Raw genomic sequence first — 14,803 nt, 5'->3', positions numbered from 1 at the left:
ATCTCACAAATTTATGCTCATCAAAATCGATAGGTCACATGACATCTAAATAGTCACCTGATACTTGTGACATCCTGGTCTTCTTGGACGTGCGAGCTCAACCTGCCGGAAGAGAGAGGGAAATAAGTGATGCATGGTCAGAAATAGTGTCAACAGTCGTGATAAGTGTCTTCAACATTGTATAGCATACAAAATATGTTGAACTTTTGGTGTCTTCAGATAAAGAGAGAGAACAAAAAATGGGAGGGGCATTGATCCATTAGGTAGTGTTTGAACTTCTGATAAACAGACAGACAGACAAGCCTCTACTGTCAATCACAAAGGGAAATGGGTTGCCTAGAGGTCAAAACAGCGCATTAGTGATTACAGTGTTCAGTGAAATCTTGAGTTGAGGTGCAGATGCACATTGGCAAAGCATGATGTAAACCACTATTTTGATTAGGAGACAATCTGACTCACTCAGTACCATATTGAAGAAAGAAATTATATAAATAACATATTCATATAAATATGAATGTCAAGAGCACCATCATTCTTTACAATCACTTAATTTAGCCTGAACTATTAAAAGTGTATAAAAGTTAACAGAAACCCATACGATATCATACATATTTTGAATCAAGTGCATTCTGAGAGAGAAAGCACACACATTTACAATCAAATGATATTTAACAGATAGAGTTAACAGAATCAGATATTATGGCAGCAACGAGTCTGCACATAAAGGAATCTGGGACTCCTGTAGACTTTAAAGACAAAACATAGTTATCTTTTGATATATTGCAAGCCAAATCCAAATGATGAATTTTGAGCCCCTTTGAGAACTATGTTTTAGCTTTAACCCCCTCAGGACAATGACCTCAAAATGACATTGACATAGTACACAGTGCAGGTCTCCAAAGGTGATGACAGAGTTAATAAGAGTGGCTGTAAGGATGTGGCTTCTAAGAACCAGAGCAGCTGGAAACCCTTACCCTACACATTCTAATTGAACTATGCAGTGAAGCTCATAACATTATTCTTTATGCTTCACTGTGCACTCCACATAATAACACAATGTATCTTCCAGGGAACAGCCCAAGATTTCCAAAAATTAGGAAACAGATGAAAAAAAAAAGAAGGAAAAAGAGGGAAGTGATTTAGAAACCACAGGATGTTCTTTGAAGAAGTAGTTCTCAGTATGGGATCAATTACTCAAAATTCCCAAACCGCAGCAAAGAAAAAGAAAAAAAAATCATCTGTTCTGGTTAGCCATGATACATTATCCTGCCACCTAGCACAAAAACATCTGATTACAAACATAAGAAAAGAAAAGAAAAAGAAAAACAGGAGAATGCATCCGCATAGTTTGACGAGAAGACGGCTTTGACTGATCCTCTGCCAAATCCTGTGTGAACGAAGCCCCCCCAAGCCCCGCCATGCAGAAAACACAACGGCACGTGACGGGTCATCCCTTTCTAGCCACCAGGAGGAGAGACCCACTGAGTTATCATACACACCATCCAACCCATATGCTGGCCCGCCGGGGTCAAGAGACAAAGAGATGTTTCACACTCACAGGTAAACTGGTCTGTCATCATGTTTCTGTCTAAATGCGCTTTAAGTTACCCGGTATTCAGACATGGATTGGGAGTCTGGTTCTGTAATACATTTAGATTTCATGCATGCTTTGTTCACAAAGGTTGCCACAAACAACCACAAAGCTTGCCGGAGGCTTGCCCTACCTAGCTACAACTGAATGAATTCCTGCCTATCAAACTTAATGGATGGAGTAGCTGAATAAAATGCTTTGTTACAAGGCTGTAGGAAATGAAACATCCACAAATTTGGTGTCACAAATATACCACAGCCTGGCAATCAGCTGTGTATAGAATGCAGCAGTGCATAGATGGATACGCATGCACCATAATAAAAGTGGATAGATACCCAGTCAAGCTGGACTCCCATCCTCCACAATCATCTGTTTGGAAGTCGACCATTTAGATTACCTCCCAAAATTGTGCAATAGTTGACCAGGGATGATATCCCTGACTATGCCTGGCCAAAGTTAACCCTTTGAGGACAGGCTGGTTTTGCTAAAACATGCATTTCCTTAGACACTTGTCCGAGCATACTCAGGACTCGTCCTCAACGCGAGAACTATGGTGCTAAGAGGTATCCAGACTTGCGAAATATTGTTCAATAATAAGCATCGATCATGTTTGCAAAATGCGGATACCAATGCTCTCTGTTTTACTAGGAGTGTGAAAGCCCGCCGAAGCTCTGTTTTCACTCTGAGCGCTGGGAGAAGAAAAGGGAAGCAATACAGACTCCCCCGTGCTAACTGCCTTGATTATTTTTGCATCCTATCCAAATAAATGTCCCCTTGCCAGCCGAAATCTCATAAACACGTGGCTATTGCACCTTGTAATGAGAGTGATATATGGCCACTGCTCCAGTAATCTAAAATTAATATGGCAGCTATCTCCAACCCCACTCGCAAAATTAGCCCAACATATCCCAGCTGAGCCTACAAAGTCCAATCAGTAAATCCATATAAATGTTCAGATTTGTTTGTTTTTGTCTCACAAAAAAAAAAACCCCCAACCCATCATACTTTATTCCACAAGAAGTAGATACTTAACAAGATGCAGTTATCAATGCTGGTACTATTATTATTTCATTGTCATTTTTGTTGGGGAGGGAGGATAATTGTAGGTATATTGCTCAAACAACATACATTGTAAAGGATGTAAAGATGTCATAAATCAAGAGACATTAAGAAAAACCTTGATTCAACATCACATTTAACGACCCAAGTGTAAAAAACACGGTGGAGGAGGATGCAGCTCTCTTGCAAGAACAAAATGCATACCTCTGGTGGTGCATGCATCTGCACAGAGAAAAATCAGCCAAGGTAAACAGAATGAGAGACAAATGAGACGGTTCATCCATCAGAACTGAGCTGCTGGTGATGGTGATGACTGTATTCTCCGTCAAAAAACAAGGGTAGGGAGAGGGGGAGGAGGAGGAGGGGGGGGGGGAGATGATGTGGGGGAATTTTAGTGAGGAGAGCAAGTGGGAATCAGTTGTCTGTTGTCTTTACAAGGGCACAGTATGCGTGAAAATGCAGCCCTCAATCCACGCTGTCATCACTGCCAGCCTCCGCCTGAGCGTTCCCCCCACGAAAACACTTGCATCCAGCGAGCTTTCAATGCAAGCGTCTCCACGCCTGTCTTTCGGGTCGTCAAGCCATGACCTGCTGTGACAACGATTATTCTCCTACCTCTTCACTCTTTCTCTATCTTCCTCCATTTCAAATTTTTTCTTTCATCCAAAACACTTGGAAATAATGAAGTAGCATTGAGGAGAATTATAAGGGACATTGGTCCATATCATTTATCTTTTTCTCTCCCTACATACAACATACAGATAGATAGATACAGATTTAGCCACATACAAGCACTGATCAAGAATAACACCAGGGCCCTGTTGCAAAAAAAAAAGAAAAAAAGGATGCAATCAAATATAAGTCAGAAAATCAAACCTAAGTCAGGTATCAGCTAATCATAATTGAGCATTCTGATATATTCTATCTATGTTTGATTCTCTGACTTACATGTGATCTCAACTTTTATGCAACAAGACCAAGGATAAGTAAAACTACACTGACTGTCTATTTTACATGGTACAATTTTCAGAGCAGGAACAACCTACATTCCACACACACACACAAAAAAAATCTTGAAATTAAACTTTCATTTCAGGAATTTACTCCTTGAGAGTCATCAGACAGATTTTTGAAAATCTCATTTTCATTTCATTTCAATACAACAAAACCCAATGGAAAAAAAAAAAACCACATCCAGCAACAACAGTGACTGATATTACTTCTATTGTGTACCACCGAATAACCTATAGCCAAATGATCTTATTTATCAGAATGACTTCTTTCACTGAGGAGATAGCATCGTCGCGTAGAATGACTGATTGGCTTGGTCTGAACAAAGGCCTTTGCCCACTTGAACAATGGATATAATTTCACTTGTCTGTCAATTCTTATGCCCTTACCATTCTCTACATAATGAAACGAAGGACAAAATGTCTCCCTACCCTTTGCTTTCAACTACTTCAATAGCCAATTGCTGGTCATGTGGGTAGTTATACAGTTACCAAACACCAAGAACACAAAATACAACTACATAATTGATATCTGACATATTTTGTTATGAAGCAAACTTTACATTACCACAGATGTACAATATGTAGGCCTACATAGTCCATCTGATTAGGAATAATGAAAAAAGAGAAGAAAAGTTATAGTTTCAATATCCTTTCCCACAGTTGATTCCTCAAGAAATAAATGTGCTAAAATGCCAATACACAAAGTGATAGAATTTTAAAGGTACTGTTTACCTTTGGGAGCAGTGATTTAAAAAAATGTTCAAGATATCACATTTGATGCATATGTGTAGGTCAGTTGTATCACAAAACATACTACTATGTAAACATTTTGCAATAAAGCCTAAAATATAGGGAGATATCACTATCTTTTTTTGTGTGTGCAATAAACCATAAATGTAGACGGTTTATTCTAGAAACATTTTTATTATAACAATTGTTCGCATTTTGTATATTGAACAATATTTAACATTAATCATACTGGTTCAAAGTTTTACATTGGTTGTTTCTATTACTAACTCACATTTTAGAACTATTTTGAAGCACTAAAGCTGAGTTTTTGTTTCATCTGCAAATGGTAGATCATGCCTTTAACGACAGAACAAAAGGAAGAGATTCAAGCCTCTGGTGAATCCTGACACCGCGGCTTTGTGAGTTTTTCTTTAGTGCATTGCACTTAACTAACAATGGTGGTCAAGTGTGGCTCAGAATGAATAGACAGATATCACAGAGTCCCAGACGGACAACATGGTGCGAAAGTAAAAATGCATGAAATTTCACTCTTGGAAAACTCACTATTAATTGTGCATACATATAGTCATACTAGTATTACATGTTTGTGTGTGTGTGTGTGTGTGTGTGTGTGTGTGCACATGTATGTATTAAGATATGAAACAAGCATTGTTTTTTTTTCACAGTATTCCTTTAAAAATCTGACCAAAATTTGAACTCAAGAAAGCTCCTGATATCCCATCTCTCTGACTCTCACTCAATCACATCAAGCTGTGGAAAGGTACATAGATGAGGCACATTTATTTTTTTTTCCATTTGGAAGGGTGAAAAAAAAATACTTTTTTTCTGGATTACTGATATTGAAAGCAGGAACTTCTTTCTCAGGTTTTTCTATGACTAATTAAGGGGACAATACAAAGGGGTCTTGAAGTGTTTTGTCGATTATAGATGGACCCTCTTGTCATATTACAAGAGGTGGCAAATAATATTTCATTTCCGTGTACCGTGGATCTCGTATCATATGAACAGCCATACTGTGGGACAGCAATACACTACCGAGGGCAGAGCCCTTTTCAGGAAATCTTTTCAGAAAAGATAATTCAATAGTTCTGTGTTTATCAGGAGAGACAGAAACAAAACTGGGTCACAAACAGGGGAAAAGAGAAATGCCAAGGAAACAAATACTAGGGGAACATTTTTCAGAAGAGTGAAGTATGGCACAAGAAATAAGATTTTGTAGGTATGATGACACAATTCATTGCAATGCACAAACAACATTTGCCATTATCAGAAATTTGCTTGCAAGGTGTTTATGTCGAAAAGCTCACTGCATACATGTTATAAGAGCTCTTCTCTCTTTCCAATGGTAAACTCACTTTCAAGCACAACTGTAGGATAAGAAAAAAAAAATCCTTTTAACGTAATTGAATGTAATCTTTATGTCAAATCAGCATGCTTCTCTTTTGTTATAATGAAAAAAAAAATGATAACATCATCCCAAAATGGCAATTGATTCAATAATACCATATTAACAACTCGAGTACGGGCTGTCTGCTTCGAACAAATTACTTTCACGCTCGAGCCACAACTGACCTCGATGGCCCATCTTTTATAGTTTTGTTTACAAAAACCTGTGATCATTATTTTCTTTCTCAGACATCCCCATCAGTTCACACTGCTTCAATGAATGCATGAAAACTACTCTGCCGACTGTGCGATCTACTACGATTCAACGCATTAAAGGGAAATCACAAAAATTCTAAATACAATATGACTTCAACCATATCAACGGCTCAAATAATTGCTTGTTGTTGTTTATTTGTTTTCTGTTGTGTGCATGTGTGTGTCTTTTCAACAATGCAGTCTATTAAGGTACTATTCTGCATTACTGAAAATCTTCATGATATCAATAAAACTGGAAGTGGACTGGTGGTAAGAAAAAAAAAGGAGAGTTACACTTTGTACATATGTAAGAGCAAGTTAGTAAAATAATTTTGTAACACATTTGTCTTGTTGTGACAACTATCCATCGTAAATAAGTCATCAGATTTTACTTTTGTCTATGGGCAACATGATCTGACAATGGCATGGACCATAAAGCAAGTGTGGCAAGGTGTGCAACTGTATCCCGTCAATTTGACGGCCTTACAATTTCTAGTGTGCCACGCCATCAGCGAGGTGTACCAGACCATGTAATGATCAGCCAATGCATTATGGGAAGTTTACATATATCTCCTTCTGTGTCGAAAGCATGTGGCCAGTGATGTTTGGTTTGTGTCTAAAGACAATGTTTTGAGAGAGCGTAGGAAAGTTATGTTCTATAATTCCCAGCCCAGTCAAATGACATGACGCTTCATCCCAGTTCAATTTCTTCACTTGGCCATTCCTTCTCTGAGCTAAAATGTACAGCACACAAATACACATATATGGGACTACATTACATGCAGCATGTCATCCTGAGAGGCAGTCTATACTACTGTATAAGCTGTTATTTTCATGAGGGTTTAAATTTCGCGAATTTTGCGTATCACAGTTGGATGGAAAGTTTAACAACACATGAAAATGTCACCATGCCCTATTGGTAATAGTGCACTGATGATGGCCTCTGTGTCAATTCACAAAAAGAGCATCTTGCAAAAATGTCTGTGACCTCCTAGCTCATTCGCAAAAATATCTATACGCGAAAATAAAAAATTACACAAGAACTTACCGTTTGAAGTTTGATTGTTATTTTAATAGCAATTAGAAGGAATGAATAGAAAGCCTGTTCGTGCATGCGTATACATTAGGCCTATGCATCATGTCACTTTTTGACATTTAACTGATACTATAAAACCTTTATGCTTTCTTTGTGCAAACTTGAATCCTAAACAATGCTTTCTAGTGAGACTCAACAAATTCTTTCAACTCCAAAGACAGCCGTAAAAGTAACAAACCCACTATAATACATAGAAACAAGATCAACGGAATAGCCTAAAACATAGGCAGCCTATGTAACCGAGTCACACTAACAGTGTTACTAACAGGCTGAAAAAAATTGACCTCTCCCAGCTATGCCACACATGCGCACACTGAGCTGAGAATCCATCAAACTTTGTCCTCCTACATTAAAGGTGGGAATCTCACTCTCCGGAGTATCAGGTAGGGATGGGGGATCCTTGCCATATAGGAAAGGCTAAGTTTGGCTCAAAATGATAGAATAATCATGTAATATAGTACTTACCCTACTAGTGAATAAGATTTCCATCAGTCTAACAAGACTCGCGTTTTAGGTAACTATCATAGTACAATTAAAAAAAAATGATTGTGAAATAATGATAAGAATCCATATAATAAAGCTGCTATAAACTACTATGGATAATAGTGTTCACAAGAGTAAAAATTATACATTCACTGACTATATAGAAATCTCATTGAAAAAGCTGATACTATGGCTGCAGAGAGTGTATATGCAATCCACAGGAAAAGAAAAAAGAAAAGAAAAAAGCTTTTTAATACAGGAAATCAAGGACACCCCTGAGGTATGCAGGAAGAATGCTATATTGCTAGGAGTACAACTACAGCAGAGAAACTTGATTTGCTCTCCTGAGGTCAAGCAGTCTAGTATCATTGCGCAACACAGGAAGTGCTTCAAATGCACGATTTTATTTTCGTGCACAGATTAATCACCTTTTGGATGACTTCTAAAACTGAAATGATCGACATAACACATGCACAGCATCTGATGGGAGAAAATTGGGGAGGGGGTGACTTGAACGTGTATAATTCCACGCAGAATTATTCGGTGATCATGCCCAGTTCCTATTGCCTGATGTGTCAATTCTTTATTTACAAATTTATTCATTCTACATAGATTTCGGAAAGATGAAACTGAGTGTGTGCCATTAAAAAGCACTAACTTCTAGTCATTTTGTGAAATGAAGCATATCATTTATTATTTCAAGTCACAAAATCACTTTATATTTGTCTCATAATTGCTTTACCATCAAAGAAACTAACAACTGTACATATCAGTCTAACATACATCCATGTATGCTATTGTATGGCACTCTCACAGAATATCTTGTACATGGAAACAAGAACATCTTCTTCTCCTAGATCCATATGCCAAGGGTGATAGTTGATAACATTCTATCTAGTTGCCAAGTGCTCACTTCAGTATCTGGATTCATTCATTATGATGTATATACGCCAAACTGACAACCCTGCCATATCAGAGTGAAAATGGCATAGTTTATCATGAAGCAAAACTAGTGTTTCCTATATACTGATCCCTTTCACTGTATTCCAGGCACCGTAGCAAGTGTTGGTAAGTAAGAGAAGCATGCATCCTGTTGTATGGCACACACTGGCCACATGCCCTTTTTGAATCCAAGTTAATGCTGCTTTTCCTGCGACCATCCCACTATGATAATTCGAGTTGGACTACATGACACCACTGAGAAGGAAATACACAATGTCGTTGCCTGGTAATAAAGATCTAACTATACAGTACAGTAACTCAGTTCTTGATTATCATACAAAAGGCAGGCAGCTGCACATGAGTGTGTTTTTGTGTTATCCATGATATACACTAGAGTGGATTGAGAGCTTTGCCTAGTTTCTGTGGAGACTAAAGCATGCTTTTAATAGTATGCAATTTGCCTGTTTGTTTGTTAGATTTTTTTTTGTTTTTTGTTTTTAGCCCCTCTATCACTTTAACATTGCTACTGCATGAGTAGACTACTGTTCCATTACAGAATGGAGGCAATATGTCTGAAAGTTCCCTCAACAACAGCGAACAAACCGAAAGGCTATATAACCCACCCTCAATTCCACGTGAGAGCAGCGGCACCCATTCAAAAGAGCTATTGATTTTAAACGCAGCAAACTTCCATGCATGCATAGCTAATGAGTGAATGGATAGAGGAGATGCTGAACTGCTGCCCCCCCCCCCCCCAAAAAAAAAGACTGGGTTTCACTGACATGTCATTGATGTCTTTTGTTAGAGGCAGACACACTATATGAGTAGAAAGAGATGGAAAAGGAACCAGAGGGTAAAGGGGAGTATAAGAATGGTGGGGGGGGGGGGGGGAGGGGAAGGAGGAGGGGAAGAGGAGGGGATGAGAAAGAAAAGGGAGAGAAAGAGAGAAGGAAAAAAATATGAGAGAAGGAAGAAACATGAGAAAGAGAGAGAGGAAAAAGGGGAAGGGAAAGGGGAAGAAATGAAGAGACAAGGTGTGGTAGAGTGATGAAGGGAGGGATTGATAAGGGAAAGGTAGAAGGAGATAATGGGGATAAGGAGGGAGGGAGGGGCAAATGAAAGGGGATGGAAAGGAGGAAGATGGAAAGACTGAGGGTGAAAAGAATGAAAGTATAGGAGATTGGAGGATAGGGTGCACGGACAGCAACACTGAGGAAGAAGACATCCTGGAATTGAATTTTGCTTCCTGTGGCATTTTTATCTGTAGTAGTTATCCAATTTACCCCCTGTTTAGACGCAAGCCAGTTTATACCAAAACTCGATAAAGAAACGACGTATAAAGAATCATCGTATAGCCCACAGACGGTTCAGAAGCTAATTTCGACCATTCCGGAAAACGTCGTAAAGATGTGCAATTTCTCACTGCGCATGTTGTTATGGTCATGAGTGACAGCTATGGGGTCACCTTTCGTGCTCGCTCCCATTAAGCCCCGCCCAGTTATACCGTTCTATGGTCGCCATACGTTCAGACGCACAATGGACACAATGGAATGCTGATTCGTTATCGAGTTCTAGTTCGAACGATGCTCTAACCGTTGTTTCACTATACGTCGTTTCATTATACGTCGTTTCGTTAGTCAGCGTTCAGACGTACAAATTCATCGTATAGCTATACTGTTTTGGTATAGCTATACCGTTCTAGTATAAATGTTTTGCGTCTGAATACCCTGTTACACTCCTTGTAATGGATGCATTGTGAACACTCTGGGTTTCCACACCATGATAGCTAAATCTTTAGTATTTTAAGGGAGATTTATCAAAATTCTGGGCAAAATATGCAAACAAGGATGACAAGAAGATTGCCCATCACTCACTCTATATGGCATAGAATGCAGATTACCACACATTCTTGTTCTTGTAAACCCCCAAAACAAACAAGCGAAAAGGTGAATTATCAATGACCTACCAATACAATTATGGACAGGCTACGTGTATATACTGAATCATGAGCCATTCTTTAAATAAGTACTTACTTTCTGTGAATTTCATGATGAGATTTTTCCCTCTTTTTTTACTGGGTTGGGGCATTTTTTGAAGTGTAAACTGAAACTTCTGTTGTTTACTTGGAGAGTTTTCTGAGAATAAGATACTGAACAGGACTGAACACTGTTCAGCATAAAATTACCATCATACCTAGCTTTTTTATTCAGAAAAGCATTATCATTATATAACAGTATTAAAAGCATTATTATCTATATATATGCCTAAAATAACACTAGAATACATCGTATTATCACATCAATAACTACAAAATCCTAATCCAACTCGTCTTGACCTTTGCCCCCCCCTACCCCCCACCCCCAATCCATCCCTTTCCTATTGGAACAAGGAAAAGTAGAAATTACGCGGTGCGTAACATATGTCCCCGCCGGAAGTAGCATTTTGTAACAAAATGTGCAATATAGGTAAAAAATCAAGGTCAAAGGTCAAAGAAGTCAAAGGTCAAAATTCTGTGTAGAAGTTTTGAAGCCCTCACCTAGTGCCATCACATAAAGCAAATGGAATCGAAATTGGGTTAGAAATGGCGAAGGAGTAGCATTTTGTAGCCAATGTACAATATAGGTCAAAAATCAAGGTCAAAGGTCAAAGAAGACAAAGGTCAAAATTCTGTGTAGAAGTTTTGAAGCCCTCACCTAGTGCTATCACATAAAGCAAACGGAATCGAAATCGGGTTAGAAATGGCGCAGGAGTAGCATTCTGTAGCAAAATGCACAATATAGGTCAAAAATCAAGGTCAAAGGTCAAAGAAGTCAAAGGTCAAAATTCTGTGTAGAAGTTTTGAAGCCCTCAACTAGTGCCATCATATAAAGCAAACGGAATCGAAATCGGGTTAAAAATGGCGAAGGAGTAGCATTTCGTAGCAAAATGTACAATATAGGTCAAAAATCAAGGTCAAAGGTCAAAGAAGTCAAAGGTCAAAATTCTGTGTACAAATTTTGAAGCCCTCACCTAGTGCTATCACATAAAGCAAACGGAATCGAAATCGGGTTAGAAATGGCGAAGGAGTAGCATTTTGTAGCAAAATGTACAATATAGGTCAAAAAATCAAGGTCAAAGGTCAAAATTCTGTGTAGAAGTTTTGAAGCCCTCACCTAGTGCCATCACATAAAGCAAACGGAATCGAAATCGGGTTAGAAATGGCGAAGAAGTAGCATTTTGTAGCAAAATGTACAATATAGGTCAAAGGTCAAGGTCAAAGGTCACGACTGAAATTCTGTGTAGAAGTTTCAAAGCTCCCATGTAGTGCTATCATATAAAGCAAACAGAATCAAAATTGGCTCATAAATGACAGAGAAGTAGCAAATTGAAGATTTTGATCACACACGGACGCACACACGGACACACGGACGGACGGACGGACACACGGACGGACGGACACACGGACACACACACGTACGGAGCCCGTTTCATAGTCCCCTGCTCGAACTCGTTCGGCGGGGACAATAATGAGGTATTCCCCCCTCAGGCCCTGTGTGGCTGTTCCACAATACTTCTCTACTAACCTTCTCTACCACAATATCAGCTGATCTCATGCATACCCCCCTTTTCACTCTTTATTTGAAAGCTTGTGGGGGGTGCAGGGCAATCTTGGCAGGGGGTAACCGGCATTGATAGCTCATTATCAACATAGACGGAACTTGTAAACATGTCACGGAACAAATAGAAAGCCAGTGAAGGAAGATCATTACATATATGAATATATATATGACCTATAGCTGACACTGATATGATTGTAAATCACACTTCTCCGCAGGAGGCATGGAGCAATGTGTCCACTGTGTGTTGTTCTCACACCTTGATATGCTTTTTATGATCATTACTGTGGCTTCAGACTTCCTCCTTTGCTTTATAATCCAACTGGATAAGGTGTAACTGCGCTACAATCAATATTGTAGGCATTACCAATACATGCTTCAACTTAAAGGCATAATTTCCCATTTGCAGATGAAACAAAAACCCAGTATCAGTGCTTCAAAATAGTTTGTTTGTTCGTTTCCATCTGAGAAGATGGCTGGATATCCCATATTCAGCTACGCTGAGCTGGTCTCCCATGGGATCCAGTTGGATGTGAGGCTAAAATGAGAGTTAGAGATAGTAACAACCAATGTAAAAATTCGAACTAGTATAATCGATGTTAAGTATTGTTGAATATACAAAATGTGAACAATAGTGACAATAAAAATGTTTCCAGACTAAACCGTATGTACAGTTATGGTTTATTAAGTAAAATAGTGATATATCCTTAAATTTTAGGCTTTATTGCAAAAAATTTATATGGTAGGATGTTTTGTGATACAACTGACCTACACATATGCATATGTGATATCTTGAACATTTTTTTAAATCACTGCTCCCAAAGGTAAACAGGACCTTTAAGCATCTAGTATCTCACAGCACAGAGGTGACCAACAGCAATCCAATGCAAAAAAGCAAGAATTGAGTCTGTACAGACTTTCTTACTGAAGTCCAATTTTTACCAAACTTTCAGCAACTCTCTATGATTCTATTCCAAAGCAATCTTGTCCTGCATAAAGTAGATTCGCACTTCACTGAAGAGCACTATAAACATCTTGCATTCAAACTCAAACATTTACCTCCCAGTCCTCAAACGTGAAAACAAATTACCCAATGACTGAAACATTCTCTATACAACCATAGTACATGTGGACTGATTTTGTACTTGCCTTCTCCTGATAATGTAGTTTTGTCTTTTGAGATAGTTGAGGGAATCTGTCTGAAACCCATAAAAGAACACATAATAATAGGTATTTCTATGGCAACAGCTAATTAGCTTCAGGCATTCCGTGCTTCAGCGATCAGTTCGGGTCAAAACTGTTGTGATGCGTCATAATACACAGGCCCCTGGATAGCACATAACAACAGCAACAAGAACAAGTAACTGAATAAAAAGGGAGAAAAGGAACCTAGGATTACAAACGACACAAGAGACGGATTGAAGGTACAATGAATTGTATACACTTTACGATGTGAATCCATGACTGCAGTACAATACAATATTTCATGCACTTTGAGGGAAAGGGTAGAGACGTCTAAAACCTGTATGAATAGAGCAGCCATGTTCACATAAAGATATGTAAATATATGTATTTTAGAAAATATACATTCTCACACAGGACAGGTGGATCAGAAGGTAGATAAACAGATAAAAAGATGAATGATATAGAAAGATAGATGAAAAGACAGACATACAGAAAGTTAGGTAGAAAGATAGGTAGATGGATAGAAAGAGATATGAAGATAAATGGAAAGGTATATAATATATGAATAGATAGACAGATGAATAGATGATCAGATAGATATGTAGATATATAGATACATAGATATGGAGGGGATAAAAAGCAGGAGGTGCACTTGTAAAATACTGCTTTCAAGTTATGACCAGTGTCACATTCAGCCAGATAAAACACAGAAGGAAAAGCCAAAAGAAATCAAAACTGGACCCATATTGCAACAGCACTGATAACTAATGACATCACAACAGCTCAAGCCATTTTGGGGGTTTAAGACCTAAAATGAGATTGGAGGGGGGGGGGGGCAAGTTAAAAAAAATAGCAAGTACAGCTCCTTGACTCCTGATATTGTCACCATATCTACATCATTGCCACACAACAATGACAACAACAGCAACAACAAAAAAAGTCATGGAAAATGCCTCTGTTGTAAATGCTAGCAAAGGAAATTTGATTAAGATTTGTGTGCAGGTCAAAGCAGGTCAATCTGGACGATGCACAGTAGAGGCAATACATTGTATATTTAACCAGCTGCATAATGGCACTGGGTGTTTTGTGTACCAACTCTATGGAAAATGGCCACATGCCATGTTGGAGGGGTTAAACCGTTTGTAGCTCAAAAGCAGCTTGCCTTGCCTTTCTTTGAATGAATGAATGAATGAATGAATGAATGAATGAATGAATGGATGGATGGATGGATGAATGAATGAATGAATGAATGAATGAATGAATGAATGAATGAATGAATGAATGAATAAATGAATGAATGAATGAATGAATGAATGAACAAAAAGCAAAAATGAAGAGACGAAGACTCACACGGGTTGCCATTGGGAAGATGGGAGGATACAGAGCAGGATGAAATGTGAAGCAGCAGGCAGTAGGAGAATATAAGAGAAATTTTCTAGGAATTGAT

The 14,803-nt window shown here is 38.5% G+C and overlaps 1 protein-coding gene across 1 annotated transcript in view; it reads right to left on the bottom strand.

Moving 5' to 3' along the window:
• LOC139717842 (protein FAM53A-like) overlaps window positions 1-14,803 on the bottom strand; it is a 107,166-nt gene that overhangs the window by 7,202 nt on the left and 85,161 nt on the right. The window contains exon 5 of the mRNA XM_071629336.1: window positions 58-102. Coding sequence (XP_071485437.1) covers window positions 58-102 — 45 coding nt within the window. The remainder of the gene's footprint in view (window positions 1-57; window positions 103-14,803) is intronic.

The sequence above is a fragment of the Diadema antillarum genome, unplaced genomic scaffold (genome assembly GCF_040938485.1).
Source record: "Diadema antillarum isolate AM-2024a unplaced genomic scaffold, OU_Dant_1.0 scf00000083, whole genome shotgun sequence".
Lineage (NCBI taxonomy): Eukaryota > Metazoa > Echinodermata > Echinoidea > Diadematoida > Diadematidae > Diadema > Diadema antillarum.
Note: the sequence above shows the minus strand (reverse complement) of the source record. Positions and strands in the feature narration are given on the sequence as shown.